Source organism: Polyodon spathula, chromosome 26 (genome assembly GCF_017654505.1).
Source record: "Polyodon spathula isolate WHYD16114869_AA chromosome 26, ASM1765450v1, whole genome shotgun sequence".
Classification (NCBI taxonomy): domain Eukaryota; kingdom Metazoa; phylum Chordata; class Actinopteri; order Acipenseriformes; family Polyodontidae; genus Polyodon; species Polyodon spathula.
Genome location: NC_054559.1, coordinates 16,637,958 through 16,654,357, shown reverse-complemented (window position 1 = coordinate 16,654,357; position 16,400 = coordinate 16,637,958). Strand labels below are relative to the sequence as shown.

At 43.2% G+C, this 16,400-nt stretch overlaps 1 protein-coding gene across 3 annotated transcripts; it reads right to left on the bottom strand.

The window, feature by feature from the left end:
* Positions 1-6,285: 6,285 nt before the first annotated feature.
* LOC121301097 (survival motor neuron protein-like) lies at positions 6,286-15,346 on the bottom strand. 3 transcript variants are annotated; one of them, XM_041230231.1, is made up of 9 exons: positions 15,165-15,346; positions 14,552-14,620; positions 14,284-14,394; positions 13,079-13,324; positions 11,294-11,548; positions 10,760-10,918; positions 10,014-10,154; positions 9,364-9,464; positions 6,286-7,502 (listed from the first exon to the last, which is right to left on the bottom strand). In XM_041230231.1, the coding sequence occupies exons 1-8, from the start codon at positions 15,210-15,212 to the stop codon at positions 9,366-9,368; spliced, it is 1,128 nt and encodes a 375-aa protein (XP_041086165.1). In that variant the 5' UTR covers positions 15,213-15,346; the 3' UTR covers positions 6,286-7,502; positions 9,364-9,365. The 3 variants fall into 3 exon arrangements, with proteins under 3 accessions (XP_041086165.1, XP_041086164.1, XP_041086162.1); XM_041230230.1 differs by having other exon boundaries at positions 6,286-6,639; XM_041230228.1 differs by lacking the exon at positions 6,286-7,502 and having other exon boundaries at positions 9,057-9,464.
* Positions 15,347-16,400: the final 1,054 nt, after the last annotated feature.

Here is a 16,400-nt window from a genome sequence, read left to right as displayed (position 1 = left end):
ATGTAATATGTGCATGTTGAGGGTCATTAGAGCCGCAGTAGGATAGACCAGTTCCCGGCTACCATAAAAACTACAGGGAAGCCAAACAGATGACTTATCAGAAATAATTCCTAGATGGGCAGCGCTGACAAATAGAGCCAATATTTCAAAAATCTATTAGATTTGCAGGACTGTAAATCTATCTAGTTTGGGCAAAACAGTATCGACACTGGAATAAAATTCTCACTGAGGGATAGGATAACTTGCTAACAATTAACTTTTTTTATATTACTGAACATTAATTTGCTCAGGATTGTTTAGAGGAGACACGATATTACAGGGAGGGATCTGACTTGTATTATAAAGCTGACTGAAGCACAGTTACAGTGCCTACAGGAAGTATTAACCCCCCTTGGATGTTTTCACAGTTTGTTGAGTTACAACCTGAAATCTTGAAGCATTTAAATGGGATTTTTTTTCCCTTTGATTTACACGACCTACTCAACACTTTCAATGTGTGAAAAAATGGGGGACGGGGATGAAACAAATCAATTAAAAATAAAAACCTGAAAAGTCTTCATTAGATAAGTATTCACCCCCTTTGCTATGACATGCCTAAATAAGCTCAGGTGCAACCAATTGCCTTCAGAATTCACACAATAAGTTAAATGGAGTCCATCTGTGTGCAATAAAAGTGGTTCACATGATTTCAGATTAAATGCACCTGTCTCTGTAAGGTTCCACAGCTGTGTAGCACATTCAAAACAAAGAAACTACCATGAAGACCAAGGAGCTTTCAAAACAACTCTGGGATAAAGTTGTGGAAAGGCACAGATCAGGGGAGGGGTATAAAAAGATTTCAAAGACATTGAATATTGCTTGAAGCACAGTCAAGTCGATCTCTAAGAAGTGGAAGGTATACTGCACCACCCAGAATCTGCCTAGAGCAGGCTGTCCTCCCAAACTGAGCAGCAGGGTAAGCAGGGCGTTGGTCAGAAAAGACATACAGAGGCCAATGACAACGCTGAAAGACCTACAGCATTCCATGGCTTGAGATGGGAGAAAGTGTCCATGTGTCATCAATAGCTGAGGTACAACACAAATCTGGCCTCTATGGAAGAGGGGCAAGAAGGAAGCCGTTTCTGAAAATAGCATATGTAAAATCCCACTTGGAATTTGCAAAAATGCATGTGGGAGACTGAAAAAACGTGGCAAAAGATTCTGTGGTCCGATTAAACAAAATTGAACAATTTAGTCTAAATACAAAGCGTTATGTCTGGTGCAAACCCAACACAGCATATCACTCAGGTAACACCATCCCTACTGTGCAGCATGGTGGTGGCAGCATCATGCTATGGAAATGCTCTTCATCGTCAGGGACTGGAAAGCTTGTCAGGGTAGACGGCAAAATAGATGGAACTAAATACAGGCAACTATTGAGGAAAACCTGCTTCAATCTGCAAAAGACCTAAGACTGGGACCGAGATTCACCTTTCGGCAGGACAATGACCCCAAGCAGACAGCAACACCGGAGTGGCTTAAAAACAAGAAAGTGAATGTCCTAGAGTGGCTCAGTCAAAGCCCAGACTTGAATCCAATTGAGAATCTGTGGCAAGACTTGAAGATTGCTGTCCACCAACGATCCCCATCCAACTTGACAGAGCTTGAACAATTTTGCCAAGAAGAATGGGCGAATATTGCATAATCCAGATTTGCAAACATGGTAGAGACTTACCCCAAAAGACTCACAGCTATAATTGCTGCCAAAGGTGGTTCTACCAAGTATTGACTCAGGGGGGTGAATACTTATATAACCAAGACATTTCATTTTTCTATTTTTCAATAACTATTGTTTCACAATAAAAATTCTCTTGCCTCTTCAAAGTGTTGAGTAGGTTGTGTAAATCAAAAGAAAAATATCCCATTTAAATGCATCAAGATTTTAGGTTGTTACACAACAAACTGTGAAAACATCCAAAGGGTGTGTGTGTGTGTGTGTGTGAATACTTATTATAGGTACTGTAGGTATACCAGAGCTGTGTTTCCACTGCACAGTGCTCAGATGCGTTCTACATGAGTATTCTTCCCTGACAACTAAAATGAGGAAATTAGAAATTAGTCTTCAATTAATCCATTAGGTCATGTATCTTGTCATGGGGTCCACTAGACCTGTATCAAATGCATGAATGGTTGTGTGCAACTATTCAGCAACAATCAAGGGAAAGCTGAAGTGTGTTTGTGTCTTCACAAGGGGCATGATCGTGCGTGCCCGTACAACTGGCTTGTGCTTTAACGCAGTGGCTGCATCAGGACAGTCTTCCAGGTATTCCTGAAATGGTTCGCAGAAAACCATCATCGGAAAGAAGGCACAGCTCCGGTCTCAAGTGATCACTATGGAGCGGCTCTGCAGATGTGCACAAAGTACTGGGCTATGCAGCAGACAGATCCTCAGTGGGACGAATAACCGTAACCTTCAGCCCTTTATAATCAAGGTAATTTCCCGTTCTATGGCACTATTCAATCACATTTGACATTTGATGTCATTTATTTCACATCACCTATATACTATGTATAGGTCAATCTTGTTTTACCTTGTAAAATTAATAAATGACAAATATATATATATATATATATAGAGAGAGAGAGAGAGAGAGAGAGAGAGAGAGAGAGAGAGAGAGAGAGAGAGAGAGAGAGAGAATGTTGTCTTCAGATATTGTTCCCCGGGTGTGCGTGTCATCTTCAGTAACTCCCCTCTCCTCTGACAGAAGTGCAAACACTGACCCCCCTCCCCTGTGTAAACACCACTCTCTCCTGGGACTGCACTGTGGATCCGCTGCAGGTTGTTTCAATCTCCACTGGCTGACCTGCAGGGGAAATGAGCCAGGAGCCTGTGTCCCAGGGGCAGGCTGGCTACACAACAGGTGCTTCACCTCGCCTCGTCCAATTAAACCAGCATTACATGACATTCTCTCATATCTCTCTCTCTCTCTCTCTATAGATAGATAGATAGATATATCAATCAGAATTCATGGCATGTCAGTTCCTCAGCCTGAAAGACCAACATGGATTCTGTAAGACCTCGGAAATTAAGAACAGAGAAAAGAATCTGCTCTGCTAGGTTTTGACTCGGTAAGTTTCTGTGCCGGTCAGTTTCCACTCAGTAAGTTTCTGCTGTGGTCAGTGATACAGTCACAATTGTGAGTGTACAGTGGCTCTCAAAAGTATTCACCCCCCTTTGGACTTTTCCACATTTTATCGTGTTACAACATGGAATCAAAATGGATTTAATTAGGAGATCAACACAAAAAAAGTCCATTATGTCAAAATGAAAAATGAAATCTACAACTTGTTCTAAATTAATTACAAATATAAAAAAGGAAACAATTGATTGCGTAAGTATTCACCCCCTTTGCTGTGACACACCTGGTGCAACAAAATTGTCTTTAGAAGTCACATAATTAGTTGAATGGAGTCCACCTGTGTGCAATTAAGGTATTTCACATGATTTCAGGTTAAACACACCTGTCTCTGGGAGGTCCCACGGTTAGTACATTTCCTAACAAAAACTACATCATGAAGACGAAGGAACATTCAAAGCAAATCTGGAATCAGGTTCTTCAAAAGCACCAATAAGGGGTAGGAAATAAGAACATTTCCAAGGCACTGAATATCCCCCGGAGCACTGTAAAGTCCATTATTAAGAAATGGAGAGAATATGGCACAACTGTGAATCTGTCTAGAACAGGCCGTCCTCAATAAGTATCCGGGCGAGAAGGGCACTAGTCAGGGAGGCCACCAAGAGGCCTATGGCAACTCTAAAGGAGTTACAGTCTTCCACTGCTGAGCTGGGAGACACAGACTGGGTGCTTCACAAAACTGGCCTTTATGGGAGAGTGGCAAAAAGAAAGCCACTGTTGAAAAAAACTCGCATCAAATCTCGGCTAGAGTTTGCCAGAAGACATGTGCAAGACTCCGAGACCAAGTGGAAGAAGATCCTATGGTCTGATGAGACCAAAATAGAGCTTTTTGGCCTCAACGCTAAGTGCTATGTTTGGCGCAAGCCTAACACTGTACATCATCCTGAGAACACCAGCCCTACTGTGAAGCATGGTGGTGGCAGCATCATGCTATGGGGATGCTTCTCTGTGTCAGGGCCTGGAAAGCTTGTGGAGATAGAGGACAAAATGGATACAGCAAAGTATGGAGAAATCCTGGAGGAAAACCTGCTGAAGTCTGCAAGAGACCTGGGATGACCCCAAACATACAGCCAAAGCTACACTGGAGTGGCTTAAAAACAAAAAAGTCAATGTCCTGGAGTGGCCCAATCAAAGCCCAGACCTCAATCTAATTGAGAATATGTGGAAAGAGTTGAAAATTGCTGTTCACCAAAGGTCCCCATCCAACTTGACGGAGCTTGAGCAATTTTGCAAAGAAGAATGGGCACAAATTGCAGTGTCCAGATGTGCAAAGCTGGTAGAGACTTATCCAAATAGACTCAGTGCTGTAATTGCTGCCAAAGGTGCCTCTACCAAATATTGACTCAAGGGGGTGAATACTTCTGCAGTCAATTATTTTCTGTTTTGTATTTGTAATTAATTTAGAACAATTTGTAGATTTTATTTTTCTCTTTGACATTATACACTTTCTTTGTGTGTATCAGTGGCAAAAACTCCTAATTAAATCCATTTTGATTCCATGTTGTAACACAATAAAATGTGGAAAAGTCCAAGGGGGGGCGAAAACTTTTGAGAGCCACTGTATGTGTTCTCCTGAGGGTGTTTTCAGAGAACATTTCACGACCATCCCAGACCACTTGTGAACTCAAGTTTGTGAACATCCAGAGACACGTATAGTTTGTGAAAGTTAATTGTTGATATTCTCTCAATAGCAGCTTTTGTGAAACAGCCCTTGGCTTCTCTGGCTCTCTGAAATGATTCCCTCAGGAAAGCCGAACACAGCGGCTACATCGCATTTCCACTGACAGCTGTTACAACACGACACAAAATCTTATATAGCACCTCTCAATATCCAGTATCCCGAAGCCATCAATACACAATACTGATTACTGTGGGCCCGAGGGGAAAGGGTTGCACTGATGAGATTTATTACCCACTCCGCATGTCATCTGCTTAAAATGTTGTCTGGTTAAATATTTAAACTATTCCTGAGATTTCTTTAAAAGGGGGTTGGATTGGGCAGTGGGGGAGAGGGGTTAGCGCAGTAATCGTTTCCCAAATGATCTTCAATGGCAATGCAGCTGTAGGGTTGAGTCACAGGGATGAGCCACTGTGGGAATGTATCCACAAAGTGGCCACTTTTTCTTAATTTGACATATCAATGACATCATAACCGTGTGACCAGACACACAGCATTGCAGTGCCATCGTAATACATCACTACCCTTGAACAGTTTTTATTCAGATGCATTACAATGTTGTGGTCTGCTAGTGGCTGTCTGGGGTCTCTTCAGGGTAATACAGGGATGGAAATAAGACCTGCATAGCACTGCACAGCAGATTGATCTATTCATAGTTTTACAAAGAGTTTAATAAGATGCATCTGAGCTTGTCGCCTATACATTGTGGCTAATCGAAGTTCATGGTAAAACCTGGAATAGGTGAAACTGCTATGCGATAGAAATCTTATTTCCTTCCCTGTGGACTCACAGTCACTCCGGTGTAGCTATGGGCAAACGTTTTGCAGAACCTACAATTAAGATTGAGACAATTAAAAAAAAAAAAAAAAAAAAAAAAAAACATATGAATATTTTTTAGGTATTTTACTTCAAATGTAATCAAAAAAACTACAAAATTATTTTGCAAAAGTCACAATTTTTAATTTGACAGTTTTACGTTAAGAAAATGGGAAAACTACAAAGTGGTGTGTAATTTTATGTTAATGTAACACTATTCACCAGGTTTCATTCAACTTTATGAAGCAAAATTTGTTAATTCTAGGGTGATGCTAAACTTTTGGCCAGAGCTGTAGTTAATTAGGTTCATTTAGAGACATCACTTTAGAGCAGACTTTACAGTGTGAGATTTAAACACCTTCACCAGTTAATGTCAGGAGCAAACCTGTCAGAAACGTGCCACCACACGCCGTCAGAAATGCTGTTTGTCACAGTTCCCTTTAATCATATAAAAGATGGAGGTATTCAAATCAATCTCCTTTTAGAACATTTCAGAAGACCCATTATTTGCTTTGAATTAACCACAATGAAGCAAATCACAACTTCTCATGAACGTTGAGAACACAGAATCCTAATGCGAGCTCCCTCGCTATCGTGGGGAATGGGGGAGGGGGGGGGGGGGGTGGGGGGGATTAAAGGATCCAAAAACAAAGTGTTTATTTTATTTACAATGACAAAAACACTTTACTTACACATGTCTCCGGAATGCATGCCTGGGTTTTTGGGACTGCCTAATGTTACCTGGGGTAAGCTAGACCAAGTTTAGTGCTGATCCGGGTCTGTGAAACCAGACGATATCGGTCAAAATCAAACTGAATCTGAAAGGTCATTTCCAGCTATAGAGGCGTGTCCACGATACTCAAGAGAGAAAAGAACACCTATTTGATGATGACGAGAATTAACAGTGCAGCTCTTCTGAACCAGGTCCAGCCCTGAGATTCTAACCAGTTCTTGTTTTGGTTGAATCACCTGGAAAAATGGGATAAGATGTGAGCACAGAGAGACGAGACATGCTGAGAAAACAACACAAACAGTGTTTCATGTGAACGTGGAATGAAACTTGGATACAGCTTTAGCAACACGTTTTGTACCCAATCAGACTTTCCTCTGGTATCTCTAAAGCAGACCTGGGTAGATCCCTTAAGAAGTTGGTACCAGAGCCAATCCACACAACGGACTGGAGTCATAATGCACTATACATTGTGGAAGAGCCACCTCTGGTCTTCTCTCATTTATTGCCAGATTGACAGAGTTTAAATCTTATTTATATCTTAAATATCAACCCTATTTAGAAAAAATACCTAAATGGTCCATAACATTTTAATAAACAATTACATGGATTTTGGGAATGCATACGTGTACTTTATATATATTAAAAAATAAATAAAAAAACCTTTTTCTATCTTCATTGTTGAAACACAGAACAATGCTGATGCACCACATGGTCTACCTTTATTTTCTGCAGGAATTCAGGAAGCACTGTGCATGAGCTCATTTAAGCTCAGAAAAATAACATCGCAAACCCTGCATTTCTTTTTTTTGCGTACTTTATAAAGTTACAAAAATACAGTGACATTCTGCAAAAATGCATTCAAATATTATGGTCAGTTTTTAAAGAGGCAATTTCCATTAACATGCATGTATGTTACATCACTACTCGGAAACATCCAATGGGAGTGATCCTATCTGCTTTCCACTGTGACACATCACATTAATCCAGACCCTCGCTGCACTCTGACAGCAGGGGAGCAGACCGAGGGAGACGCAGCTCTGCCCAGTCTCAATCCCAATCAGGGCTGATAATGTCTGACCGCTGTCTTATCCAAACACAGCTGGAATGAAACACAGGCGACAGACAGACCCGTTCAAACAAGATCTGCCCCAAACCGTTATTAAAAAGGTACTGAGCTGAAGAAGAGCAACAAGCAGCAGCCCACAGTCCCAAGTAATAATGCAAGGATGATCTACAGTGCCTACAAAAAATCTACACCGCATTTCAAAATGTTCATCTTTTTTTGCCTTATAGCCTGGAATTAAAATACATTTAAAAAAAAAAACTATTTTAATGTATCTACACATCCTATCCCACAACTTCCAGGTGAAAAAAATATTCTAGAAATTTGCAGAAAATTAATTAAAAATAAAAACTGAAATAGCTTGGTTGGATAAGTGTCCACCCCACCCCCCCACCCCACCCGTAACAGCAATCGTAAATTAGCTCTGGTGTAACCAATTGCCTTCAAAATCACACACCATGTTAAGTGGCCTCCACCTATGTTAAATTGCAGTGATTCACATGATTTCAGGATAAATTCAGCAGTTCCTGTAGATTCTCTCTGCTGGATAGTGCATTTCAAAGCAAAGACTCAACTATGAGCACCAAGGCGCTTTCAAAACAACAACTTTCAAAGTTGTTGAAAGGCACAGATCAGGGGATGGGTATAAAAAGAATATCAAAGGCCTTGACTATCCCTTGGAGCACAGTCAAGTGGAAGGTGTATGGCACCACCAAGACCCTGCCTAGATCAGGCCATCCCTCCAAACTGGATGACCGAGCAAGAAGGAGACTGATCAGAGAGGCTACCAAGAGGCCAACTTTGCAAGAGCTACAGGCTTTTATGGCCTAGACTGGTTAAACTACACAAATCTGACCTGCATGGTAGGGTGGCAAGAAGGAAGCCATTACTCAAGAAAGCCCACCTTGAATCCCGTTTGAAGTATGCAAAAAAAACACTCAGGAGATTCTGTAGCCATGTGGCATCACCCAAAGAACACCATCCCTACTGTGAAGCATGGAGGCGCCAGCATCATGTTATAGGGATGTTTCTCATTGGCAGGGACTGGGGCACTTGTCAGGATAGAAGGGAAAATGAATGGAGCAAAGTACAGAGAAGTCTTTCACGAAAACCTGCTGCCCTCTGCAAGAAAGCTGAAACTGGGAGGGAAGTTCACCTTTCAGTATGACAATGACCCAAAGCACACAGCCAAAGCTACACTGGAATGCCTAAGGAACAAAAAGGTAAATGTTCTTTAGTGGCCCAGTCAGAGCCCCGACCTAAATCCAATCAAAAATTTGTGGCATGACTTGAAGATTGCTGTCCATCAACGCTCCCCAAGGAACTTGACAGAGCTTGAACAGTTCTGTAAAGAAGAATAGTCAAATATTGCCAAATCTAGGTGTGCAAAGTTGGTAGAGACCTATCCCAACAGACTCACAGCTGTAATTGCTGCCAAAGGTGCTTCCACCAAGTATTAACTCAGGGGGGTGGAGACTTCTCAAATTATGATCTTTCAGTTCTGAATTTTTAATATATAATTTTTTTCTCAATAAAACTTTTTTTCCCCCTTAACAGTGTGGACTATGGTGTGTAGATAAGTGGAAAAAAAATCCTCATTTAAATGCATGAAACTCTGAGGCACTGGCACAACAAAATGGGAAAAAAGTTCAAGGGGGTGTAGACATTTTATAGGAAAAAAGGCTTGTGTGTCAGCTGGGATCTAAGCACGATCACTTTGTATTTCAGCAGACTGAGATTTATAATGGGAAACTGTGGCTAGAACTTTCATTTCTCAGGACACAACTTGTTTCACATTATGTGGCGCACAGTGAATCAGATTACACGCAGCCACCGAACCACTTCTGTCTGCAATGCTGCATTAACAGGAGAGGAGGACAGGGTCTGCAGAGCGTACCTCTAGGAGAGGTTCTTCCTGAGTTTCTTGTTGGTGTTCAACTGAGCTTGTTTGTTTTTGGCACAGTTTTTCTCAGCTTCTACTCGAGCCTGCTGCAAACCCTGGAAGACAAGAAATCTAAAGCTATTGAGCTGGGAGAGAGGAGCCGAGAGCCTGGCTGATAGAGAAGGGGGGGTGGGGGGATCAAGACAAAAGCAGATCTTGCAAAGTATGGGGTGGTTAATCAATAACAGCTCGATTGACAGAATTACATGCACAAAGTGCACTCACTCATAGGGGTTGTAGCCGGAGAATGGCTTTGGCGCTTCAGTTAAAAAGGAAACCTTTTTTTTTTTTTTTTTTTTTTTTTTGCAAAATCACAGACAAATAGGAACAGAAACAAATAAATAAAAATAAAAAAAAAAATCTAAAAAGCCTGGCTGTACTATCTGGAATAATCAGAAAAGGCATAGACTGGTTTGAATACATATTTTGGGAGTTGCAGATACAGTATGGTAGGTTAGGAAAAAAAAAAAATCTAAAAGTCTGCAAATTCTGTAAGTCTGCAATCCCTGTACCGCGTGACTACAGAACCGTGCAGACATACAGCTGCTGAAGTACAAGCACGCGATGACGCTGGGCGTCGGTACATTTGATCGTGGATCTCTTACCAGGTGGAAGCCGGTGTGATATCCACACAAGTACCAGGACAGCAGCATGCTGGACAGTGAGTCCACGTCGATCTCGTCAGCAGCTCCGTGGAAAGTGAAGGCAGGGGGGGGAGGGGGAGGGGGAGGGAGGGGCAGGAAGATCTGTTGGCAGGCAATACAACAAAAAAAAAAAGAAACACATTTTAGTAACAAACATCCAGCGCCACAGCTGTAAACGCAAGCTCAGAGCATGCAGTATCGTGGGAAAGTAGATCACCATGACCTACATCCACTGTATGCTGATGTAAACATTTACAGTGTGACACAGACATAAGTGTATTCTGATACTCTCAATAACATGCAGTATAAATGTCATAATCAGATTTCATCACAGTCTGATAGGCATTTCTCTAGATATAAGTATATGAAGACAGGCCTTAAGAAAGCGCTGACCAAACCGTTTTTTTCTAATTGACTTTGTTTCTTTTAAGTTATCATAGAACCTATGATGGTGTGATTTTTAAGTCAATGATACACTTCTTAGCAACATTCATCCCAACTAGATATGCAGTGATGTGGGGACAGGCAGCTAAAAAAAATCAAAGTTAAGCAGATTAGCTTGACTACTGCCAGCATCAGTCTGGATATTCAGAATAAAAACCCCAATCACCCCACCATGTGGCTGAGAAAAGAATTGCAAGTTTACAGGTTTATTTTTTGATGCTTAAATTTCACACTAAAATGAAACCCCTTGTCCTGTTACTCACGGGCCCGCCGCTGTATCCCGGTGGCATTGGGGGGGGAAATGGGAAGGGGGGGGAGGAAGCGTGGTTGAGTTCAGGGCAGGCGCGCCCCTGCTTCTTAGCCTTTTCCTTTTTCACAGGTTTCAAAGACTCCGGGCGGCTTTCATCCTCATCGTCTTCCTCCTGGTTCAAGAAACACACAGCATCACCCGAAGCATGAAGAACACCATCCATATCCAACAGCAAGATCCCTCCTGTAAGCACTGCTTACAAAGAATCGGCACTTAATATAGCCTAGCAGACTCTCCAACCTGTTCAAAGGATTTATTAAATACTCGTTTCAGCTTAAAACTTTAGAACTTATTCCTGACCTTATCCTAAGACCTTTAACACATTCTCTTAAAGCAATAGTCCTATACAGAGAAAATGACAATTTCCATATAAAATATACATAGCCCCCCAATTGTTTGAGTTTTAAAGTTTTGAATACTTGGATACTCTGCATGTTAACATTGTAACCCTCTCGCAGCGCTGTGTTCAGCTGACACGGATACGCACCTGTAGTTCTGGTTGTAGTTGTGGATCTGTGGTGTGGGTGGGACCGGGGGGCTCAGAGTCCTGGGTGTAGGTGGGATTGATGGGCTCAGAGTCCTGGGCCGGCAGCAGGGCACTGAGGTCCTGCTCCTCCTCATTCCCGTAGCCGTCGAACCGAACTACACACCTCCCTCGGTCCGGCAACAGCTTGCGCACCACTGCGGGGTACACCAGCCCGTCCTCCGACCAGACTGCACAGCACCGCCACCCCACCTGCCACTGAAAACACACAGGGAGAGGAGAGCTTAGAGCAGGGACACAGCACACTGACACACACAGGGAGAGGAGACAGAGCAGGGACACAGCACACTGACACACACAGAGACAGTAGACAGAGCAGGGACACAGCACACTGACACACACAGGGAGAGGACAGAGAGCAGGGACACAGCACACTGACACACAAAGGGAGAGGAGACAGAGCACGGTCACAACACACTGACACACACAGGGAGAGGACATACAGCAGGGACACTGCACACTGACACACAGAGGGAGAGGAGATACAGCAGGGACACTGCACACTGACACACACACAGGGAGAGGAGATACAGCAGGGACACAGCACACTGACACACACACAGGGAGAGGAGATACAGCAGGGACACAACACACTGACACACACAGGGAGAGGAGACACAGCAGGGACACAACACACTGACACACACAGGGAGAGGAGACAGAGCAGGGACACAACACACTGACACACCCACAGGGAGAGGAGACAGAGCAGGGACACAACACTGACATACACAGGGAGAGGAGAGCTTACAGCAGGGACACAGCACACTGACACACACACAGGGAGAGGAGACAGAGCAGGGACACAACATTCTGACACACACACAGGGAGAGGAGGCAGAGCAGGGACACAACACACTGACACACAGGGAGAGGAGACAGAGCAAGGACACAACACACTGACACACAGGGAGAGGAGACAGAGCAGGGACACAACACACTGACATACAGGGAGAGGAGACAGAGCAAGGACATAACACATTGACACCACCAGTAATGCACTAGGGACACAATGACACACTTAAACACACTCAAGTCTTTGACACACAGGGAGAGACCAGAATGGCACAGACTCTGGGCCTCAGACAAAGGACACAGTCACACAGACACAAGATCAGTAGGGGGTGTAATGACTGCTTACTGGTAAATCGTGACACTTTCTTTGTACAATGTATTGTATTGTTACAGATGTCTGAATTATATCACGAACACATGACCAAATGCACTACAACGCCACTTGCAGTCCACCATATGCTTCTTGAATGCTGCATTTATGTGATTTCGGAATCAATAAATGATTTCCCTACCTTACAGATGTTTGCCTTTTTATAAAATAATCATTCATGACCACACAAGCTACTGACCTTAGCAGAGCTTAGAATAGCTTGTGATACTACTTCTTTGCAGCTCTCTACATAGCACACAGTCTTATCTTTTTGCTCACCATACAAAGCAGCCCATCAGGACCAGAAGATTAAACGTAAATAGCGTATATCCTGACCTGCACACAGAGATGTGTATTGTACTGTGATCTTAGTGTATACCCCAGAGATCAGGGTTAACACTAGGGGCACGATGACACACAGCTGGAGTGCACTGCTGCCCTTTGTAGTCCGTGTGCCTGATCTTGAACTAACTATTTCAGTTGAAAAAGAGGAAAGTTACGCATTCAACTTTGATATTCCTAAAACAAATATGCACTCGAATTAAAACAAACAAACATGATACCTGTCCTGATTCCGGTTCTGTGGTGTGGGTGAGAACGGAGGGCTCAGAGTCCTGGGTGTGGGTGGGATTGATGGGCTCAGAGTCCTGGGCCGGCAGCAGGGCACTGAGGTCCTGCTCCTCCTCGTTCCCGTAACCCTCAAACCGAACTACACACCTCCCTCGGTCCGGCAACAGCTTGCGCACCACTGCGGGGTACACCAGCCCGTCCTCCGACCAGACTGCACAGCACCGCCACCCCACCTGCCACTGACAACACACAGGGAGAGGAGAGCTTAGAGCAGGGACACAGCACACTGACACACACAGGGAGAAGAGACAGAGCAGGGACACAACACACTGACAACACACGGGGAGAGGAGAGCTTAGAGCAGGGACACAACACACTGACACACACAGGGAGAAGAGACAGAGCAGGGACACAGCACAATGACACACAGGGAGAGGAGACAGAACAGGGACACAACCCACTGACACACATAGGGAGAGGAGAGCTTAGAGCAGGGACACAACCCACTGACACACACAGGGAGAGGAGACAGAGCAGGGACACAACACACTGACACACACAGGGAGAGGAGACAGAACAGGGACACAACCCACTGACACACATAGGGAGAGGAGAGCTTAGAGCAGGGACACAACCCACTGACACACACAGGGAGAGGAGACAGACCAGGGACACAACCCACTGACACACACAGGGAGAGGAGACAGACCAGGGACACAACCCACTGACACACACAGGGAGAGGAGACAGACCAGGGACACAACCCACTGACACACACAGGGAGAGGAGACAGAAAAGGGACACAACCCACTGACACACACAAGGAGAGAAGACAGAACAGGGACACAACCCACTGACACACACAGGGAGAGGAGAGCTTAGGCTCACAATGATACAGGTTTTACTAACAGCTTGGTTAACCCCAGCGTATAGGTAACAAGCTTAGGTGTGTCTTATTATACTCATTGCAAAACCAGGAATGGATCCAACTACTATGCAATGGCTCTTATTTCCATTTCCATCCCAGGGACATGGTGAGGCACACACAGACAGACAACCCAACAAAAGAGACAGAATGACAGACAGAAAGGCAGACAAGGCTTTAGTCCAGGGCCACAGTGGGCCATCCCGTATTGGAACAGTGCGTTCAACGCGAATAGGGTTTGGGCGACGGAAAACAAGCTTTCGTTTTACGTACCTGCGCTTCTGTCCCCTTCTCTTCCTCTTTCTTTGTCTCATTATCTCCTTCAGATTCCCCCGTGACGTTGACGTGCATGTGACAGCCCTCGCGCTCCATCGCCGGGGCACTCTGTTCATTAGAAATGCAAAGCAAAATAACCAGAGCTCGACACAGGTCCACAAACCACACCTACTGTTCTACTGGATTATTGGAGTATTACACTGATCTTGCAGTGTTAAACAACAGAAGCACACACACACACAGTGTAAAGAGCTGTCTTTCTCACCTGTAATGGCTTCACTGCCTTGTCATAGGCTTTGACCAGCGCTGTATCCTCGCAGAAAGACTCACCCACCTGGACAGAACACAACAGTCTGGTTAAAGACAACGAAAACCTTAACTGGGTCATAGTGAGCTGACAGGTGTCCTAGCATAAGGAATTATAATTGGCGATTCTTTCAGAAAGCTGTTACGTTAGACTTAAGTCTAGTGTTTAAAAAAACGAAATTCTACCATTTCTTATCCTTACGCTTGGTTTGGGCAATTAAAGCAATAACATTTGCAGATTCTTAAGAAACGGCAAATATATTTACAAAATGTTACTTCTTATATCGACAGAATTGGGGGGTGGGGATACGAAAAAAAAAAGTACTGTCACGTTCACAAGTGGAAACTGTCATTATTATAACTGTTGAAAGTTGAAAACTGACAGATACAGTGCGTCGCAAAACGTCCACTAAAAATACAACAATGAAAGGCATCATTACTTTGTAAACGTCCAGCACTTACAAAACATACCTAAATTATCAAAGTAACACGGAAAATGCAATTATGCTTTATTATTATTATCATTATTATTATTACTAACACAAAACGAGTTACTTTTTTAAAAAACTTACTTCCGTTCTGTCACTCTGGTAGACTATTTCTCCGTCCAATTCCGCCATTGTGAAACAAAAATGTGTTTATTTATGTATTATTCAAACTAATAACAAGAATAAACAAACGCACAGTCGTGTTTAAATTAAACCAAGCTCAGCGTGCATGCAGACACTACAGCGTGTGTGACTGTCCTCAAGCTCTGTGGGAGTCGTAGTTTTCACGTGCATTCGGGTTCTGTAACGCAACGGTATTGGACTACACCTCCCATAATGCAGTGCCTCCGTTAGTGATGAAAAGATCACTTGATGGTTTAGTGCGTTTACAATATCGCCTCCTCGCGGCGTGGAAGAATAAATAAATAACACGCGTCATTTTCTCCACATAGCAGCTGTCGATTTGAAATGCAAGTTTGCACATGCACCAAATTCAACCACTAAAAATTAAAACGAACGTAAAAAGGCAAAAAAATAAAAAAATAAATAAAATAAAATAAAATAAACAATAAAAAGTATGTGTATATTTTCTTGGACGATAAATCATTTATTTGTATTTGTTTATTTTTTGGTCTGTGCTCACTTAGCCCCCTCTAGTGTTGATTTACAATATAGTGTCAAATTACTATAATTAAGACAGAAAAGCGTGACAAATCTTCATTAGGTTTTTATTACCACGGAGGATCGCTTTTTAGGATTTGAGGTGTTACAACTTGTGCCGACTAGAGGGAAATCGGGGGTGTAGTGCTGGTGGGAGCGCTTGGCTTGGGCAGGGTAGAATATTTACCTGTAGACTGTTTCATTGTTTTGCGCTTCTGTTTCAAAACATCAGTCTCGTTCGCGCTTAAGCGGCTGCAACACGGCAGCGAGACGAGCTGATTCTGCACCAAACCATTCAATATACGAGAAGAGAGAGTGGGGGAGTGTTATGCATAGGATTAACCATGTGTGTATTAGTGCATGAAACGGGTTATGAAAATATGTACAGTATTTATTTATGTATCTTTAATAGAAATAAGTATAATCAAATTGCGTTACAATAATACCTCAATACCTGATTGTCTGAATTTGTAATCGATTGGTACACTTATTAGCCCTTTCACATACTGTAACTACTAGTGATAAACTGCGGTTCTGTTGAATGTATGGGGAAACCGTCTGTAGGCAGCGTGGTAGGGTTGAGACAGGGTTATTATGCTTCATCTCCATCTGCCACTAGGATGGACTTATTTCAGATCAGCTCTGTTCATTTCCACCAGC